The sequence below is a fragment of the Danio rerio genome, chromosome 16, assembly GCF_052040795.2.
Source record: "Danio rerio strain M-AB ecotype USA chromosome 16, GRCz13ab, whole genome shotgun sequence".
Taxonomy (NCBI): Eukaryota; Metazoa; Chordata; class Actinopteri; order Cypriniformes; family Danionidae; genus Danio; species Danio rerio.
Genome location: NC_141036.1, coordinates 47,489,566 through 47,507,162, shown reverse-complemented (window position 1 = coordinate 47,507,162; position 17,597 = coordinate 47,489,566). Strand labels below are relative to the sequence as shown.

Below are 17,597 nucleotides of genomic sequence, written 5' to 3'. Positions count from 1 at the left end.
TTTTCATTTTTAAAAATAAAAAATATATATATTTTTAAAGCAAAGCAAGAGATGTTTTTTGAATTTAAACTTCAGCTTTGTTCATATGTGTCCAAGTATACAAGATCATTTTGAGGGAAACAATAATAATGGTCCTAACCTATTTCCTGTTTTACATTTTTAATTTCTATACACTGTAAAACCCAGGAGTCAACTTTATGAAATGAAATGAGTGTCGTTAACGAAAAACTGACTGAAAGTTAATTCTAATTATCTAAAAAGAGTTTTGAACTCAATGTTGAAGGTAATGAGTTAAAGTAATACCTCATTACTTCAACTCAAATGAAGTAAGTTCACAGCACTCATATAGATTAGTTTTTTAACTTAAATGGTTTGTAGCAATCGTTTTCCTCAAATGGTTTGAGTCACCTTAACTTTTTGGGCTTTACAATGTAGCCTCAGAGAATCCAGAAAGAGCCACATAGTGATAATAAATAATGTTATGGCAGCTTCTTTAACATAAGATATGATTGAATTGCCTCTTGTTACATGAAATAGTTTGACAACAAGCAGGAAATGCTTATTGGCCAATGACATCGCCACATTGAAATGGTCAGCTTCAGAAATATCTGCTTAATGAAGTTAATAAATTTTATGTTTTGAAGCAGGAGAACATGCTTGTTTCATCCACATTTAGAGTCAAATTATTCTAAAAATAAAAACACACATAGGCTTAAAAAACAAAACACAATTGTGTAATATGATAAAAGATGAAGAAAAGGATGGCGACACAGTGACAGTGGTTAGCACAATCGCCTCACAGCAAGAAGGTCACTGGTTTGAGTTCTGGCTTAGTCAGTTGGCAATTCTATGTGGAGTTTGCATGTTCTCCTCGTTCATGTGGGCTTCCTTTGGGTACGGTTTCCCCCGGTCCAAAGAAATGCTTTACAGGTGAATTAAAGAAACTAAATTGGCTGTAGTGTATCTGTGTGTGTGTGTGTGTGTGTGTGCGCGCATGTGAGAGTCTATGTGTGTGTTTCCCAGTACTAGGTTGCAGCTGTAAGGGCATCCGCTGTGTAAAACATGGTGAATAGGTTGGCAGTTCATTCCGCTGTGACAACCCCTGATGAATAAAGGGACTGAGCTGAAGGAAAATGAATTAATAAACAAAATGCATTGCCAATGCAAATGCATTGATTTGGTACATTATTCAAGATATCACTGTTGTTTACACACACACACACACACACACACACAGATATAAAAAAAAAAACTACAAGCAGTTTTTAAAAAAAAGTTGAAATAGGCTGTTTTATTTTGAAAATATTTATAATAATGTAAAAGAATGCATAATGTTTTGTGACAACCATGCTATACATATTCATGCAACTTATGCTTGGGATTCTTTAATGGAAAATACTCAAATTAATAGCATGTATTATTGAGTATTTAGACATTTAATCTTTACTGTAATTTTGAGCAATTTACTAACATCGCTGCCGAATAAATATGTCTATATCATTCTTCACAGTGTCAACCTGTCAACAAAGCAGAGATTGATAGGTGGCCTTTAGGACCCGGTGGTTATTTGCGGAAATTGATTTACATCCCACGTCGTGACGTCATGTGCTACAAGCAAACATGGAGGACGGTGGAGTGTTGGTTGAGAAACCTCAGGTGAGATCTTATGATGTAATTTTAACAATTTTACTCTTACAAGGCTGGCCTAAACAGTTTGATCGTATATAAATGTTTCTAGTCTATGCAAACAATGCCCATATATGACAAGAACACGTGTCTGCAGCGTAAAATAACTGATGAGAAGATGCCGATTCATTCAGCTAGCAGCAAATGCTCAGTCATGCCATTCTCTGACAGCGGCTAATGTTAGCATGTGTGCTCGATTTATAGCAGATAGCCAGATCACAGTGAGCCTGTCAAATTATAGTTTCTTTTGCCCATGTTTGTTCTGTATATGTATATTTTACAAAAATACTGACATGAAGTTCATATATTTGTGTTGCAAAATGAAACATCAGTTGAGGTCTTGGTTAGCCATGTAACGTTAGCATAGCAATGAGCTGTGTTTGTGAGTTAGTTACGTTAAATATATCGTTAGACATGTACTAACCTGTGTTTTAACAGTTACACCATAACATTATGCTGGTAATGCTATCGAATTCGAATGAACACATGTATATAATAATATGTATGTTATTGACATGAGTGTTTTTGACGATAACGGTTTGACTAAATCAATGCATTACTGGATTTTGTTTCTTGTAAATTCTGTGTGATACTCGTTTAGATGTCGTTTGTTTTTATACATAAAAGCCATACTAAAGCTTAGATTTTTTAATTTAATAAAGAACAGCAACAGAAAGAATATGGACTTAAGAATTTTTTTATTAAAAAAAAGTTCATGACGTTTAGATTTAATTGAAATGTTTCAGGTTTAACTCAGATTAATGTTTCTGTAATAATGTTTTGATTCTACATGTTTTTTATTTATTTATTTATTTGTTTTTTTCCAGGATGATGTGCCGGCCCTGCTGAATTCCAGGCCACAGACCGGCTTGTCTTTCTTGGCACCAGAACCAGAAGATCTGGAGGATCTTTACAGCATATATAAGGTTTTTATGTTTTCTTTCTTTTTTTAACCTTCAGGGGTCCGTTGTTTGTATGTGGATTACTCAATTAGCTGGATTTGGTTATTGAAGATTTTACACGATCCAGGATCATTTCGTTCTACAAAACTTATCTGAGAGTTGTTGTCGTCATAGCAGTTCTGGTAGCTCAAACCATTCCAGGAGCAGGCTTATTTCATATAAACAGAATTAAATCGGGTCATTTCAAGCAAAGGTAATACTGAAAGTATGTACCGAATGCTGATATTTTCTTACAGTTGTAGGTGTATACACTTGGAAAAACAGTAAAAAGTTGATAGATAGATAGATAGATAGATAGTTAAAAATTCAATCTGCACTTCACAATAAAAGTGCAAAAACTGTCACAAGGTGGTTCCCCCTAAGGGAATTATTTATCAGTATTATTATTTATTAATTAGGGTTTTATTAATATGGACTTTTTAGACACAAATGTGTACTATTTTAATGTACCAGCTTTAGTACAATTTGTGTATGATAATAGACATGCACAATATTCAACAGTTTATTTTTTTTTTTAAAGGAATAATAATTTATGCAGTCAAAATGCATGTTTTGACAGCCAATATGACGGTGATTTGATGCTTTGCAAAAGTTGCTGATACCTTAACCAATATCAAAATGCTTTGTTGATGCAAAATAAATTTAAACAGCCAAATATTCCTTGCGCCGATTAAAAAACTTGAATAGGCTACTATAATAAAGAATATCCGACTTAAATGTAAACTAAATAAATTGCAAAATACTCGACACATGAAAGTGTAACGCCTGCAGTCCACAACAAAGGTGGAAAGTTATTGCTTGTCACATTTAACAAACTGTTCATATGAGTTTTATTGCTCACATGGATAATTTAAAATTAATCAGCTGATGTCATTACACTGCTGTGCTGTCAGCCAATTGTTGCATTGCTGATCATCATTTTATAATGATCATTTATGATTTCATAAATTAGCCAGAAATCGGTTATCAAGATTAAAAGATCCAGGATCTGTCACATCATCTTAGATCATTTAAGTGAGGTACGAAGTACGAACCCCGGGTGTATTTAGACATATAAGAGATACATAAACATTTCTGTTAGGAAAACAATTTGTATATAATGTGTGTGAGTTAGACTTCCCCTCAATTACTCATTGACAAACTGCTGATTATATACAATATGGATTTAGTTAAGTTATTGACTATTATAAAATTAAAATTATTTATGATCAAATGGTCATGAAATAAGAAAAACTGTACTGCTGTAGTATGCATTATGAAGGTAAGATGCAGTATAAATGCTTCTTGTCTTTCACAATATAAACCATTGTATATCCGCACCACCATGCTTATTAATTGACTCTCATTTGCACACTGCAGAAGTTGCAGCAGGAATTGGAGTTTTTGGAGGTGCAGGAGGAATACATTAAAGATGAACAGAAGAATCTCAAGAAGGAGTTCCTTCATGCCCAAGAGGAGGTGAAGAGGATACAAAGCATCCCTCTGGTCATTGGGCAGTTCCTAGAGGCCGTCGACCAGAATACAGCTATTGTGGGCTCAACCACAGGTCAGAAGATCGATCTGTATATGATGGAGGGGATGGTTTAACTGTTGACGTAAGAAGCAGGGCTGCATCAAAATACATCAGAATAAAGTTATTTTAATGTTGTGCCATGAGGATCACATCATGCTGGTTGCCATTTAATTTAATGCAGTACCAGTATTGAGTGTTTACAGTATTTACAAACCAATATTGACTGTGTGCATGACAATGAATACAACCTCTTAGAAAGCACAGAGTATATTTGCAAAATACTTAAAAATAGTTAAAAAAAAAAAAGTTTTTAATTCTTTAAATAATGTTTTTTTTTCCAGCCGATAATGTCATTACAATAATTTGTTGTTTTGTTTAATAATCTATTTTTTTCAATGGCAGGAAACTCTTAAAAATGATTCATAATTATACTAAGCTGGTCACATCAGTAGGTAATATGCTTTATGAAAGCAAGTAGCAATAATATATTATTTTACTTTGTTTATTTTCATTGCAATTAAGCTCCCTCACAAAATGACCTCACTCACATTAGAATTATTCATTTCTCTACAAATATTCAAGTCAAAACAAAGGCACAACAACATAATACTGTGTTTCTCCAAAATCTTCCTGCCCTAAATTTAAGTTGCTTTGGATGAAATCCTCTGCCAGTTGCTTTACAAAATCGAATTGATTCATCTCTGAATAATAACATGGCTTTTTTCCGCAGGCTCTAATTACTATGTTCGAATTCTGAGCACAATTGACCGAGAGCTGCTGAAGCCCAATGCCTCTGTTGCTCTGCACAAGCACAGCAATGCTCTGGTGGACGTTCTGCCTCCAGAAGCGGACAGCAGCATCATGATGCTCACTTCAGGTATTCTTAAACATACATTTCTTCATTCTAAATCATTTCATGGATCTCTGGAATTCTTGGTTCGGATTGGTCAATCAGGATGTTCCAAAGCATGTTATTCCCAGATATCATCCCATAAAACTATTAACCGGCTTCACCATGAACTACAAGTAGGATAGTGAAGGCTGCAGCTTTTAAAGAACAAATATTCTTTTAACAAGCCTTGTATTTAATTAAAAAAAATAAATAAAAAATAAAAAAATATATATTTATATATAACCTGGTATTTAATTAATAATAACAATAATATGAGGCTATGTTTAATGGACTGTCCCTCTATTTTGTGCGGAAAGTTTATTTTAATACCTTAAGAAACCTGTTAACAATTGACAGAAAAAAACAGTTCTTTCCTCCATCACAAAAAAATACTATCCTGAAACTTTCACAAGCAAAAATAAATGATAATCTAAAAAGGGGGGTGATGACTGTAATAACCACATCACTGTGGTTGACATCTCATTAAGGCAGTGGTCCAGTTACCGTCAAATCCCTAGTTCAGATCAATGTTTTATGGTATTGTTTAGTAAGTGGGATAATGTACATCCTGCTGGTTGTTTTTGCAAAAAAAAGCCCTTCAGTCTTATATTTCTACTTACAACCCATGCTTGTATATTTTGGTTGCATCTTATTTCTTAACTCTTGTTACTTTTAATTTGACCCTAGATCAGAAACCAGATGTGTTGTACTCGGACATAGGAGGAATGGACATCCAGAAACAGGAGGTCAGGGAGGCCGTGGAGCTTCCCCTCACACATTTTGAGCTCTATAAACAGGTGCGTGATTGCGTGAAATAAGGGTCATGATATTGGAAAAATGTGATATTGCAATATTTAGTTTTTCCTAGATTTCTAAAATATTGCGATATGAATACAGTTTCACAAGATGGTTTGAATAACTCTCTCTGACAGTTTTCTGGGGAATCTTAACAGCATTCGAGTACAAAAATGTAATGCTTTTATCTGGAATATCTAGAAATCTTTATCAGCCATTGGGGTAGATAAAATCTAGTTTTCATTTTGAAATGTGGATATTTAGACTAGAGAGAGGTAAAAAAAATTAAAAGTAAGAAAAAAATGTTTTGGTATGATTAATTAAATACAACTTCTCTTTGTTAAACTTCTAAACATCATAATTTTTGTGTTCTAAACTCCTTTGAAATGCTCAGTCACAAGCCTTAAAATACATGTGAATGATGAACTTTCACTCTATTATGGTTAAACTCAGCAGTGACTCTACAAATCGAGTGTTCTGTAGCTCCTGGTCAACTATAATTCAGACTCAAACTTGCGATGTGACTATTGTGGATGAATACATTGCGATATCAGTGTGAGATAATGTGCAACCCTATTGTGCAAACAGGAAAACAAACAGCTGTGTAGTTTTGTTTGTCCGCTAATTTTTCCACTTTTACTCTCAGATTGGTATCGATCCACCCAGAGGAGTGCTCATGTATGGCCCACCTGGCTGTGGGAAGACTATGTTGGCCAAAGCTGTGGCTCACCACACCACAGGTAGGTTTATGTGTGGTTTGAGGCCTTTTGATTTATTATTGAGCTTAGTGGTAGGGCAAATGAATGAATAGATCAGAAGCAAAGGGTTATGTAATTGTTTTTATGTTCTGCAGCGGCTTTTATTCGTGTGGTGGGATCTGAGTTTGTGCAGAAGTATCTTGGTGAGGGTCCACGCATGGTGCGAGATGTCTTTCGGCTGGCCAAAGAGAATGCACCAGCCATCATCTTCATTGATGAGATCGATGCCATTGCTACGAAGCGTTTTGATGCACAGACTGGAGGTGTGTCCCCCTGTCAGCTTTACCAAATCCTGCTATATTTGTACATTTTTTGTTTGTTTATTGTAGATGTATGTCAGGTTTTAATTCTGCTGTTTTTATTAATAATATAAACTATTATTCATGATATCATACACTATACTACTGTTCAAATGTTTAGACTGTCGGAGTTTTGTTTTTCCCCACAAATCTATTTTATTAAACAAGGATGCATTCATTTTCTTTCTTTTAATAATTGTCAGTAAACTTGTCATTGACAGTAAAGTCACTTTATTATTAAAGGCACTAATTCTGTTTTAGATTATTTTTTTCTTCAGATTTTTATTGTTCTAGATTGTCTATTTGGTTTCATTTTATTACTCAATATATTCTGAAAAATGTGTAATTTTCTGTTTTTCAAAATATTATTTCTACATATTATTTTAGAAAGATCACATGACTGAAGTTTGGAATAAAGCCTGCTGATAGGCCATAACAGTAAAAATTATGCTAAAATCAGTTATTATAAACTGTAGCATTATATGAAGTCACATTATACTGTATTGTTTTGTAGAAATGCAGCTTTAAGCATATTACACTTCTTAAATTAAAAACTTTATATAATATATAATTTATTTTATATGTAATTTATAATAATTTACTTATCGTTCCTCATTTTAGAAGTTTTTTTTCTGTATTTAGAGCCTACTAATTCTGTAGTGATTTTGGTTACTGTTTGCTCATTGTGTCTTGTTTTCCATGTTTGTAGCTGACAGAGAAGTACAGAGAATCCTGCTCGAGCTTCTCAATCAAATGGATGGGTTTGATCAGAATGTGAACGTGAAGGTTAGATTATTTCTAGTAATTGATTACTGTATGTTGTAATTTCGCTCATTGTTGACGTTGTTTTATTCTTTCAATGACAGGTTATCATGGCCACCAACAGGGCTGACACACTGGACCCTGCCCTGCTGCGTCCAGGTAGATTGGACCGTAAGATTGAGTTCCCCCTCCCTGACCGTCGACAGAAACGTCTGGTGTTTTCCACCATCACCAGCAAGATGAATCTCTCCGAGGAAGTCGACCTGGAGGACTGTATCCTGACCCAACATGAAGCTTTCTTATTATATTAACCTTTAATGGATAGTTCACCCAAAACTGACAAATCTGTCATCAATTTATGACCCTTCATTTGTTCTAAATACTAGAAACCAGTAACCATTGACTTCCATTTTTTTCCTATGGAGGTCGATGGTTACAGATTTCCAACATTATTGAAAATATCATTTTTTTTTTTTTTTTTGCAAATAGGGAAAAGTAAATAAGAGTAAATGGTGAGTACATGTTTATGTTTGGGTAAAGTATCCCTTTGAAGTATTATTCACCCAAAAATGTATATTCTGTTATGAATTACTCACCGTCATGTTGTTTACAATCACCTCAGATCTTCATATATCTTCAGAACACAATTTAAGATCATTTATAGGAAAACCAAGAGCTCTCTTATAGTCCATAGATGGTCCCAAGATGTTAAAAAAGGAGGGTTGGTCTGTGATTTTTATCTAATATATCTGAATTTATGTTCACTTTTGGATGAACTATTCCTTTAATCCATTAGATTTCTTTTTTTATTACGTTTGGGGCTAAAATGATATATTTTAAAAGAAACAATAATACTTCTTGTCACTAGTAACAAAAACATATGCTGCTTGGTAAGGAATTCTGCAAAATATAAATATATAAAAAGGTCAAGAAAAGCTCTTAATCTTATTTAAAGGAATACTGTAGATATTGGCTGCAGCTATGATGCTGAAAATAAACATTGTGCATTTGTCCTTGACCAAAATCCAGATGTTGCCAGGCCTGACAAGATCTCTGGTGCAGATATCAACTCCATTTGCCAGGAGGTGAGTTAGAAAATCTATGCTTTTTTTCATATGCTATTAACATTCATTCAAGCACCAGTGAACAGAAATTCTGGAGTATTACAATTAATGGCAACATAAATGTTTGGAAATGTATAATGAAATGTGCTACTGACACTATATTAAGCATAACCATTTGAAGCAAATACTTTTGCAGCATGTTTCAGCATTATTTATAACTGTTTTAATAATTTTCTTTACATTATGAGTGTGCTTCTCTTCACAGATATTAGAAACATTATTTGTACTTGTATTAGTTAATGTTAATGCAGTTACTAACACAAACAAATAATAAATGATGCATTTATTACAATATTTCCGCATTATCTGTTAACGTTAATGAAGAAGTTTGTTCATTGTTAATTCATGTCACAGTGCATTAACTAATGATAACAAGCATGAAGTTGAATTTCAAAAGTCCATTAGTAAATGTTGAACTATCATTAATAAATGATGTTAAAGTACTGTTTGCTATTAATTAATTTTAGTAAATACATCAGCGCTTCCCACAGGTTTGAAATATATTTGCGGTGGTAACTGGATTGAAACGTACCCTTTACCCACATCACACAAATAGTTAACTATAAGTGACAAACAAAACATAATTAAATTTTTTATTAAAAAATGTTATTTATTATGATAAAATACACTGTTTATACTGTTATACACTGTTTCTATTCAATGGGTTAAAGTAAAAACAAAGACCACTATTATGAAATTCACTATTTTTGTTACTTTTAACCTGTTCATGAGCCATGTGCACCCACTAACAGGTAAAATCTGCTTTTCTCCCTTTCAAATTAAAAGCAAACTTGAGTGCCAAAGCATTTTAGACGTGTAAAATGGCCTATGTAATATATCAACATCATCAAATTAAAAAATAATAATCAGCAAATGAGAAATAAATGAAAGAAAAAGAATAAACAGACATTCTCTCTAAAATTGGCAAGATTTGCATAATTAAAATGTGTAGATTATTTAAAATAAGGCAAATGCATTGATGAACCATTACTAATGGTGTACATAAATTATGCAGCCAGTTTAGACCACTCATTTAGTCTTTAACGATTATATAGTAAAGTTTTTCTGAGTCGTTTAGAAAAAAAAAAAATTTATTTAATGTTTCTCTTGCGACTGCGTGTCAGCTGCAAATCAAAGCGAAAGTTGGCTTTAATAAAATGTAATGCAAAAACGCATTTGATAAACAACAGCTTTAGAAAACAAAGGAAAAGTCAAATCCTGGACATTTAGGAGATTTAAAAACTCCGTCCAAATTATTTTTTTAAGTGCCAAAATAGCTTTGTAGGTCTTTAGAGTATGTGAGACTGTCTGTGGGAGTGTTGACAGGTTCTGCGCACGTATAACGAAACTAGTAAACGAGAGATTTTCCACTACAGAATCCATCGCGAATGTTGGGTGTTGAGTGGAAACGAAAAAGTGGCAAAGGATTAAAATAATAGTAAAAAAGTGTCATCAAAACTTGGGCAGCTGACGATAACCGTTTTCATGATAAACCACAGTTTAAAAAAAAGTCAAGGTTTTAAAACCGCCATTATTTTCTGCTATACCGTTCCTACGATATGTGTAAGATTTTTTTTTTTTTTTTTAGGATAACAATATCTCCAAAGACACCGTTTAAAATTGTAATGAAATCTTTGTCTTTAAAACTAATGAAAACAGAAGTCAGTGATTGATTTGAATTATTTAGGCTGGCATGTTTACTGCTCCAAAATATTTTAAATGTTTCTCAAAATAAAATATTTTGTGTTCAAAGAGGGAAAAAAGCTTTAGTTTTTACCCAGACATTTATAAAGAACTTATTTAGAGCTGTAATCACAATACCATGAAACCGTGAATTTTTTATTTTTTTTATTAATTATTTTTTTTTATCATGGTTATCATACCGTCAAAATCCTATACCAGCCCATGCCTAGTGGCCGTTAATATACCTGAGTGGCCCACCCAAGTAAAGTCTATGTTTGGGAAGCGCAGTACATTAATGAAACATAAATAACTAATTTTCACAACTATTGACTGAATAAACCCATTTTACATGGGTTACAAGTTATTAAAAAGCAAATAAATGAAAACTCTGTGGATGACAGTCATGAGTTTAATCATTATCTGTGTTTTGCTACAATGCAGTAAAGCGTGAATGGATTGTTTGGTTTTTCTCACAACACTTCCTTTAACAATTGTTAAGTCATTCATCCACTTGAGTGCTTGCAGTTCAAAAGCAATCTGATCATGTGTTTTTGACTACCTCAGAAAGTGTGCTAAAAATACCAAACAGAGCCTTGTTTAAATTTTAGAAGAGGTCTGCATTTGCTCATCAAGCCTGTTTTTGTTGGCATCACCTAAGGAATAATTTGAGTCCAATTTCTTTAAAATTAGCAGAAGCAGTCAAAAGTTATTAACAAATTTGTACGTTAAAAAAAAAAAAAGGATATTGAATGGTTTAAAACTCTTGACCCATAAGTGGCGCTGTCACCAAATTTTATGGTTTGTTTACACTGAATCCTCCTTTCTCTTTTAAACAGGCCGGTATGCTGGCTGTGCGTGAAAACCGCTACATTGTGCTGGCCAAGGACTTCGAGAAGGCTTACAAGACTGTTATCAAGAAAGACGAGCAGGAGCACGAGTTTTACAAGTAGAAAACCTCTGGATTAGATATCGACATTATCCTTAACTCTGTTTGTTTCAGCGTTTATTTTGTACTTGCAGTGTAATGCTAAGGACAGGGCACTTGAAGCCTGATGTACATCCTCAGGGTTGCACTGCTTGTACCAGGATTCTCATTTCAGATTCACAGTATATAAAATATGAATGGTCAAAAAACAAACCAACTTGTACATCTGGTGAGCATTTGATGTATTCAGTTTAACAGAAAATAAGAGACACCCATTAACATGTTTTCCATAATGACTCTAAATAAAGATGTTTTTGATAACATCCCGAATGTATGCTGGTAAATGATAGTCTCAATTCACCATGCAGATACTGATACGACTTTTTCAAATGGTAATAGTTAGATTTTATGTATTAATCAATGCCTGTGATAGCAAAAGCTTTAAATGTGCATCTGCTGAGGCTGTCTTACAATTAATGATATTGAAAAAAACAGAAGGATCTGAAAACTGGAAAAGCATTTGCATAAATTCAGTATTTGTAGGAACAAAAACTGATCTAGATAATGCATTTATATTTACTAGTACAAATATTTACTAGTGCAGAAAAGTAGGGGAGAGCAGGGACAAAATTAACAAAGCAGTTTTTTTTTTTTTTTTTTCTCCCAAAGCACTGACAACCTACACTTTCCAGACTATAACAGCACATTCAGCATGCAAGTCTTTATGGAGCTTTCAGATATCACTTAATTTCGGGTTCGCGCCCCGCAGTTTGGTTGGACTTTCAGTTTTTAAGTGCAAATAGTAAATTATTGTAGTGGATCATTTTTTCTTTATACAAGTTGTGTTTCTCTTGTCATGTGTCACACTAATGATCAATCTACTGGGTATATAGTGCAGTAACACATCCTTAAGTTTGCAATGTCTTGAGTTTTGCAGTTTAATAGTAAACCACGTTTAAATGGCTAGAGTTTCTGTGGGGACAAAAGTAACACTGTTATTTCTGTCTTACTGATAATAACAATATCTTATTTTTACTTCCACATTAGAGATCATTCATGTGCTTTATAAAATTAATGCATATTGCCAAATAATATTTTAATTAGGGATTATCAGATCAGATTTTTTTGCCCTCGAGTCCGATTCATCTGATTTTTGAGTGTCTACCAACACCGAAACTGGATTTGAGACATCTATACATATCAAAAAATTAAGAAGAGCAAAGAAACAGATCCAGGATGTTCCTTATGTTTTATGTAATTCACCTTATTTTAATATTCAACAACTCTGGTAACAATCAGAGCACTTCTGTGAGGTAGCTTGAATAATCAACTAATAAATAACACAAATTCTTCACTTTTGGACTTTAGTGCAACAGTAAATATAAAAAAAATCTAATATGAAAACAAAGAGCACCTCAACTTAAAATACCCAGCAAGCAATCCCAAGTTTACACATCTCACAGTTGGCTATGGAATTGTTGTCGTCATCAGCTTTATAATACCTCCAGACCACAGACATACTCGTGCTTTCCGCTTCAAGCTGCTTCCATGTTCTACTTTGCCAGCATTTAACCAATAGCGTCTCTGCAATTAAGTGATGTCATGCTGCACGTGTTCCTGTTTCTGTGTGAAGTCAAGAAACTCTGTACCATCGTATAACTGTAGATGTGTTCAAAAATAATGAGAACATAAGAGTACTGATCGGGAGATAACATCCGAGTCTGAAACTTATCAGGGCCAATTTGCGATCATGTGATCGGATGTGGACATCCCTAATGAAAATGCAGTTTAATATTTTTTGCAAAAATAAAGGACAAATATCTTTGCAGTTAACATTATCAAGGTCATAGTCAGATATATTTAAAAAATAAACAAGATAAAAGTCAGTAAATCTAGCAAATTTTGTTTTGAGCCACCGGTGTGTTACTTTCATCCCTGCTGACGGGGTCAAAATAACAATGTTTTGTTTTGTTTAAAGTGAAATTAATTAGAAGTTATTCCACATTTGTTCAAAAAAAAACACCTGATATTGTTAGACTTCACTTATCAGTTAAAAACCACTGAAAAATATATCTCTGTCTAAAATCTTCGTCTCTGCTCTCCCGTACAAACTAGCAAACAGATGCGATAATGAAAGTAAAAGTTGTCTTTTTCATTGAAGAGAGAATACATGGTAACACTTTATTTTAGTGGTCAATTCGAGTATTAGTAGACTGTCTGCTTAATATCTGTTGAGACTGCTGCTTCAGACATTTAGCTGACTATAAGAAACTTTGCAAGTAAAGGTCAACTTAGACCAGAGGTGTAAGGGGGTGCCCAGGGGTGGTGTTATGTCCTGCATATTTTAGTTAAAACCCAATTAAACACACCTGAACCAGCTAATCAAGCTCTTTTATGTATACAAAAACTTCCAGGCAGGTGTGTTGAAGGAAGTTGGAGCTATGCAGGACACCGGCCCTCCAAGACTGAGTTTGGACACCCCTGACTTACATTAACCCTAACCCCAACCTAACAGTCTATTTAAAATCTAATGAGAATTAGTTGGCATGTAGATGAATTGTAACTTAAATTCAACAGACGGCACATCAAAATGAAGTGTGAACAAATACATGGGTATTTAGAACAGACAAATGATACAACTGTAAAAAATGTCAGCAGATAACATGTTAAACTATCGAGTCATAATGAAAATGGCATATAATTATAGTGCTGGGAAGACTACTTAAAATTCTAGGCCATTACTGAATACGAATAATGTTTGTGACAATAGCAATAATTGCATATTTCAGATAACATTGCAGAACTAGTTTTTGATTGCGTTTGATCCAGCTTAAATTATAAATTGATGCTTTCAAACAACTTTAATTAATAAAGAGTGAATAATAAGCAGAAAAAATATAATTCCAAACAACTTATTGCTATTTCGTGAATATTGATGTTCTCATGCAGTAATTACCAAAAATTGTCTAATTTAATTTTTTTAATGCAATTACCAAATTACACATCTGTTACTATGAAACAGCAGAGGTTTCAGATATATATATATATATATATATATATATATATATATATATATATATATATATATATATATATAAATTTTTTTTTTTTCTCCTGAAAATGCTTTAAAATGCATGTTTGTTTCATAGCAAATCTTTCTTATGGTGACATCAGACTTTTTCCCAACATTTAAATGAAATTAAAATTCCATTAAATCCAAGTTTTAGAAAACTTAAAAAGTAAATTAAATTTCATAAAAAAGTAAAAAAGAAACAACAACATAAAATGTTTACCTGCATGTCTAAAAAGTAGAACAGTAGGAGTATTAATCCTCGGCTTAAAGGAATCGTTCACCCAAATCTGAAGATTTTCATCATTTACTCGCCCTTTACTTGAGACAAACCTGTTTGACTTTTCGTTCTTCTGTTGAACTCAAAAGATGATATTTTGAAGAAAGCTGAAAACCTGTTGACTTTGACCTGTTGAATGTTGACTTTCACAGTATTTGTTTTTCCAATGGAAGTCAATGTTAACCAGTTTGTTAACATTCTTCCAGTTATTTTTTGTGTTGAACAGAAAAAAAGGAACGGATAAAGGTTTGGAACCACTTGAAGGTAAATAGTGAAATGTCAGTTTTAGGTACTCTTTAAAATCATGATGATCTCAGTCTCATCTCTCCTCTTTACACACTTTCCAGCATATATATATATATATATATATATATATATATATATATATATATATATATATATATATATATATATATATACACACACACACACATACACACACACACACATATATATATATATATATATATATATATATATATATATATATATATATATACACATACACGCAAACTCCACGCAGAAATGCCAATTGACCCAATCTGGACTCGAACCAGCAACCTTCTTGTCGCTAAAACCAAAAAATAAATCCAGGGTTCCACACAATTCATTCATGTCCTGTCACAAATCATCAATTACATGTAATTGGATTAAACATGAAACAATTAAACAATTAAGTGGTCTCAAAAGCATCTCAAGAATTGTGTTGTTTCAGCTCATTTTAAATAACTAACTTGAACAAGCAGACTGTTATTCACAAACAATGTTCTATTGGCTTCATCAAACATGGACCTTTAGGAAATCACTAGGGCAGTTTGCTGCTAAGTGTGACGTCCAAGGCCATGGTGCTCCACCGGAAAAAGGTGGTTTGCCATCTCCCGGTTGAAGAAAGTCCTGATACCAGGTGGAGGAGTTCAGGTATCTTGGGGTTTTGTGAGGGAAGGATGGAATGTGAGATTGACAGGCGGATCAGTCCAGCGGCAGCAGTTATGGGGTCGATGTGCCTGACCTTTATAGAAAAGTAGGAGCTGAGCAGAAAGGCTCTTGATTTACTGGTCAATCCACTGTGCGTTCCAACTCTCACCTATCATCATGACCGAAAGAACAAGATCTCAGATACAAGCGGCTGAAATGAGTTTGCTTCGCAGGGCGCACCCTTATAGACAGGGTGAGGAGCTCTGTCACCCAGGAGGCGCTCAGAGTAAAGCTGCTGCTCCTCCACATTGAGAGAAGTCAGCTAAGGTGGCTCGAGCATCTGTTTTGGATGCCTACCTAGGGAGGTGTTTCAGGCATGTCCCACAGGCAGGAGGCCTTGAGGAAGACCCAGGACACGCAGGAGGGACTATGTCTCTCGGCTGGCCTGGGAATGAATCGGGATTCCCCCAGAGGAGCTGGAAGTGTCTGGAGAAAGAAGTCTGGGGTTCTCTTCTGAGACTGCCGCCCCTGTGACACGGCCCCGGAAAAGAGGATGGAAATGAATGAATGAACAAGCAGCAGAAATATTTTTTGAGTACTGTATACTGTAATGAATACTGTACATTCTGAAAACCACTAATCGGGAAAATCAGCAGAAAAGTTGAATCATTTAAATCTTTACGGTATCAATGCTGTTCACCACAAGGTGGAGCTTGATAAACAGAATGCGCATACAGCTCAGTATTGTGTACTGCAGTTCACTTATCAGCGTCCCATCACAGTCACGTCATACCTTGTGTTTCAGCATGAATAATTTATATTTTTCTAGGGTAATCAGCATCAGCCCGCTATTGTCCTGCACATTCAGATTTGCCTGATCAGGTCGAACTGGTCTGGAGAGTTTTAGGAAACGACTCTGAATACTCTCCTCTTTGAATATATTTAAACACATTAAACTGCTAAATAGTGTATTTAAATGAATGCAGTTTGATTTTGCTAATACTTAGTTATTTCGAGTGATTCATTTGGGCTTAGTCTTGCTCAATAGCTTCATATATAAATGTTTTTATGCTGTTGTTTTTATGAGTTTATCAGTTGGTTAAAAACTGTATTGCATGCTGCTGATTATAGATATGGCTGGATTATCTTGCCTACAATTTATGTCCAGCTAATATATAAGTGTTATGGACTTTGTCTATGATAATGACATCATCTGAACTTTTAACTTCAAGGAATGTCGGTCAGTCTGTCAATGATTTTAGTGACGAATGATAATCTGTAGTTTAGATGGCGTTCACTGAAGTCCAGTCCACTGTTCTTTGTTTTTTCATTCTTAGTTGTTATTGTTTTTCATGAACGTATAACGAATTGGAACTGAACAAATAATAAAAATAATTGTCATTATTATTAATACAAATACATATGTATACAAATACGTCTATTCCACACATGTATACATATACACTCGCTGGTTACTTGATTGGGTACATGTTACTAGTACTGGATTGCACTCCCTTATGCCTTCAGAACTGCCTTAATCCTTCGTGGCATAGATTCAACAAGGTACTGGAAATATTCCTCAGAGATCTTGGTCCATGTTGGCATGTTAGCATCACACAGTTGCTGCAGATTTGTCAGCTTTACATCCATGATGCTAATGTCCCATTCCACCACATCCCAAAGGTGCTCTATTGGATTGAGATCTGGTGACTGTGGAGGCCATTTGAGTACAGTGAACCCACTGTCATGTTCAAAAAATTAGTCTGAGATGATTCGCGCTTTATGACATGGTGCGTTGTCCTGTTAGAAGTAGCCATCAGATGACTGGTCATAAAGGGATGAACATGATCAGCAACAATACTCAGGTAGGCTGTGGCATTGCCAAGGTGTGCTCAATTGATACTAATGGACTCAATGTGTGCCAATAAAATAT

The 17,597-nt window shown here is 34.2% G+C and overlaps 1 protein-coding gene across 1 annotated transcript; it reads left to right on the top strand.

Moving 5' to 3' along the window:
- Positions 1-1,554: 1,554 nt before the first annotated feature.
- On the top strand, positions 1,555-11,733 carry psmc4 (proteasome 26S subunit, ATPase 4). The gene is given in 11 exon segments (NM_199750.2): positions 1,555-1,656; positions 2,514-2,612; positions 4,008-4,194; positions 4,892-5,038; positions 5,741-5,850; positions 6,495-6,588; positions 6,702-6,869; positions 7,615-7,691; positions 7,772-7,940; positions 8,697-8,752; positions 11,311-11,733. Coding segments are annotated over 11 exon segments (1,257 nt in total). The 5' UTR covers positions 1,555-1,620; the 3' UTR covers positions 11,425-11,733.
- Positions 11,734-17,597: the final 5,864 nt, after the last annotated feature.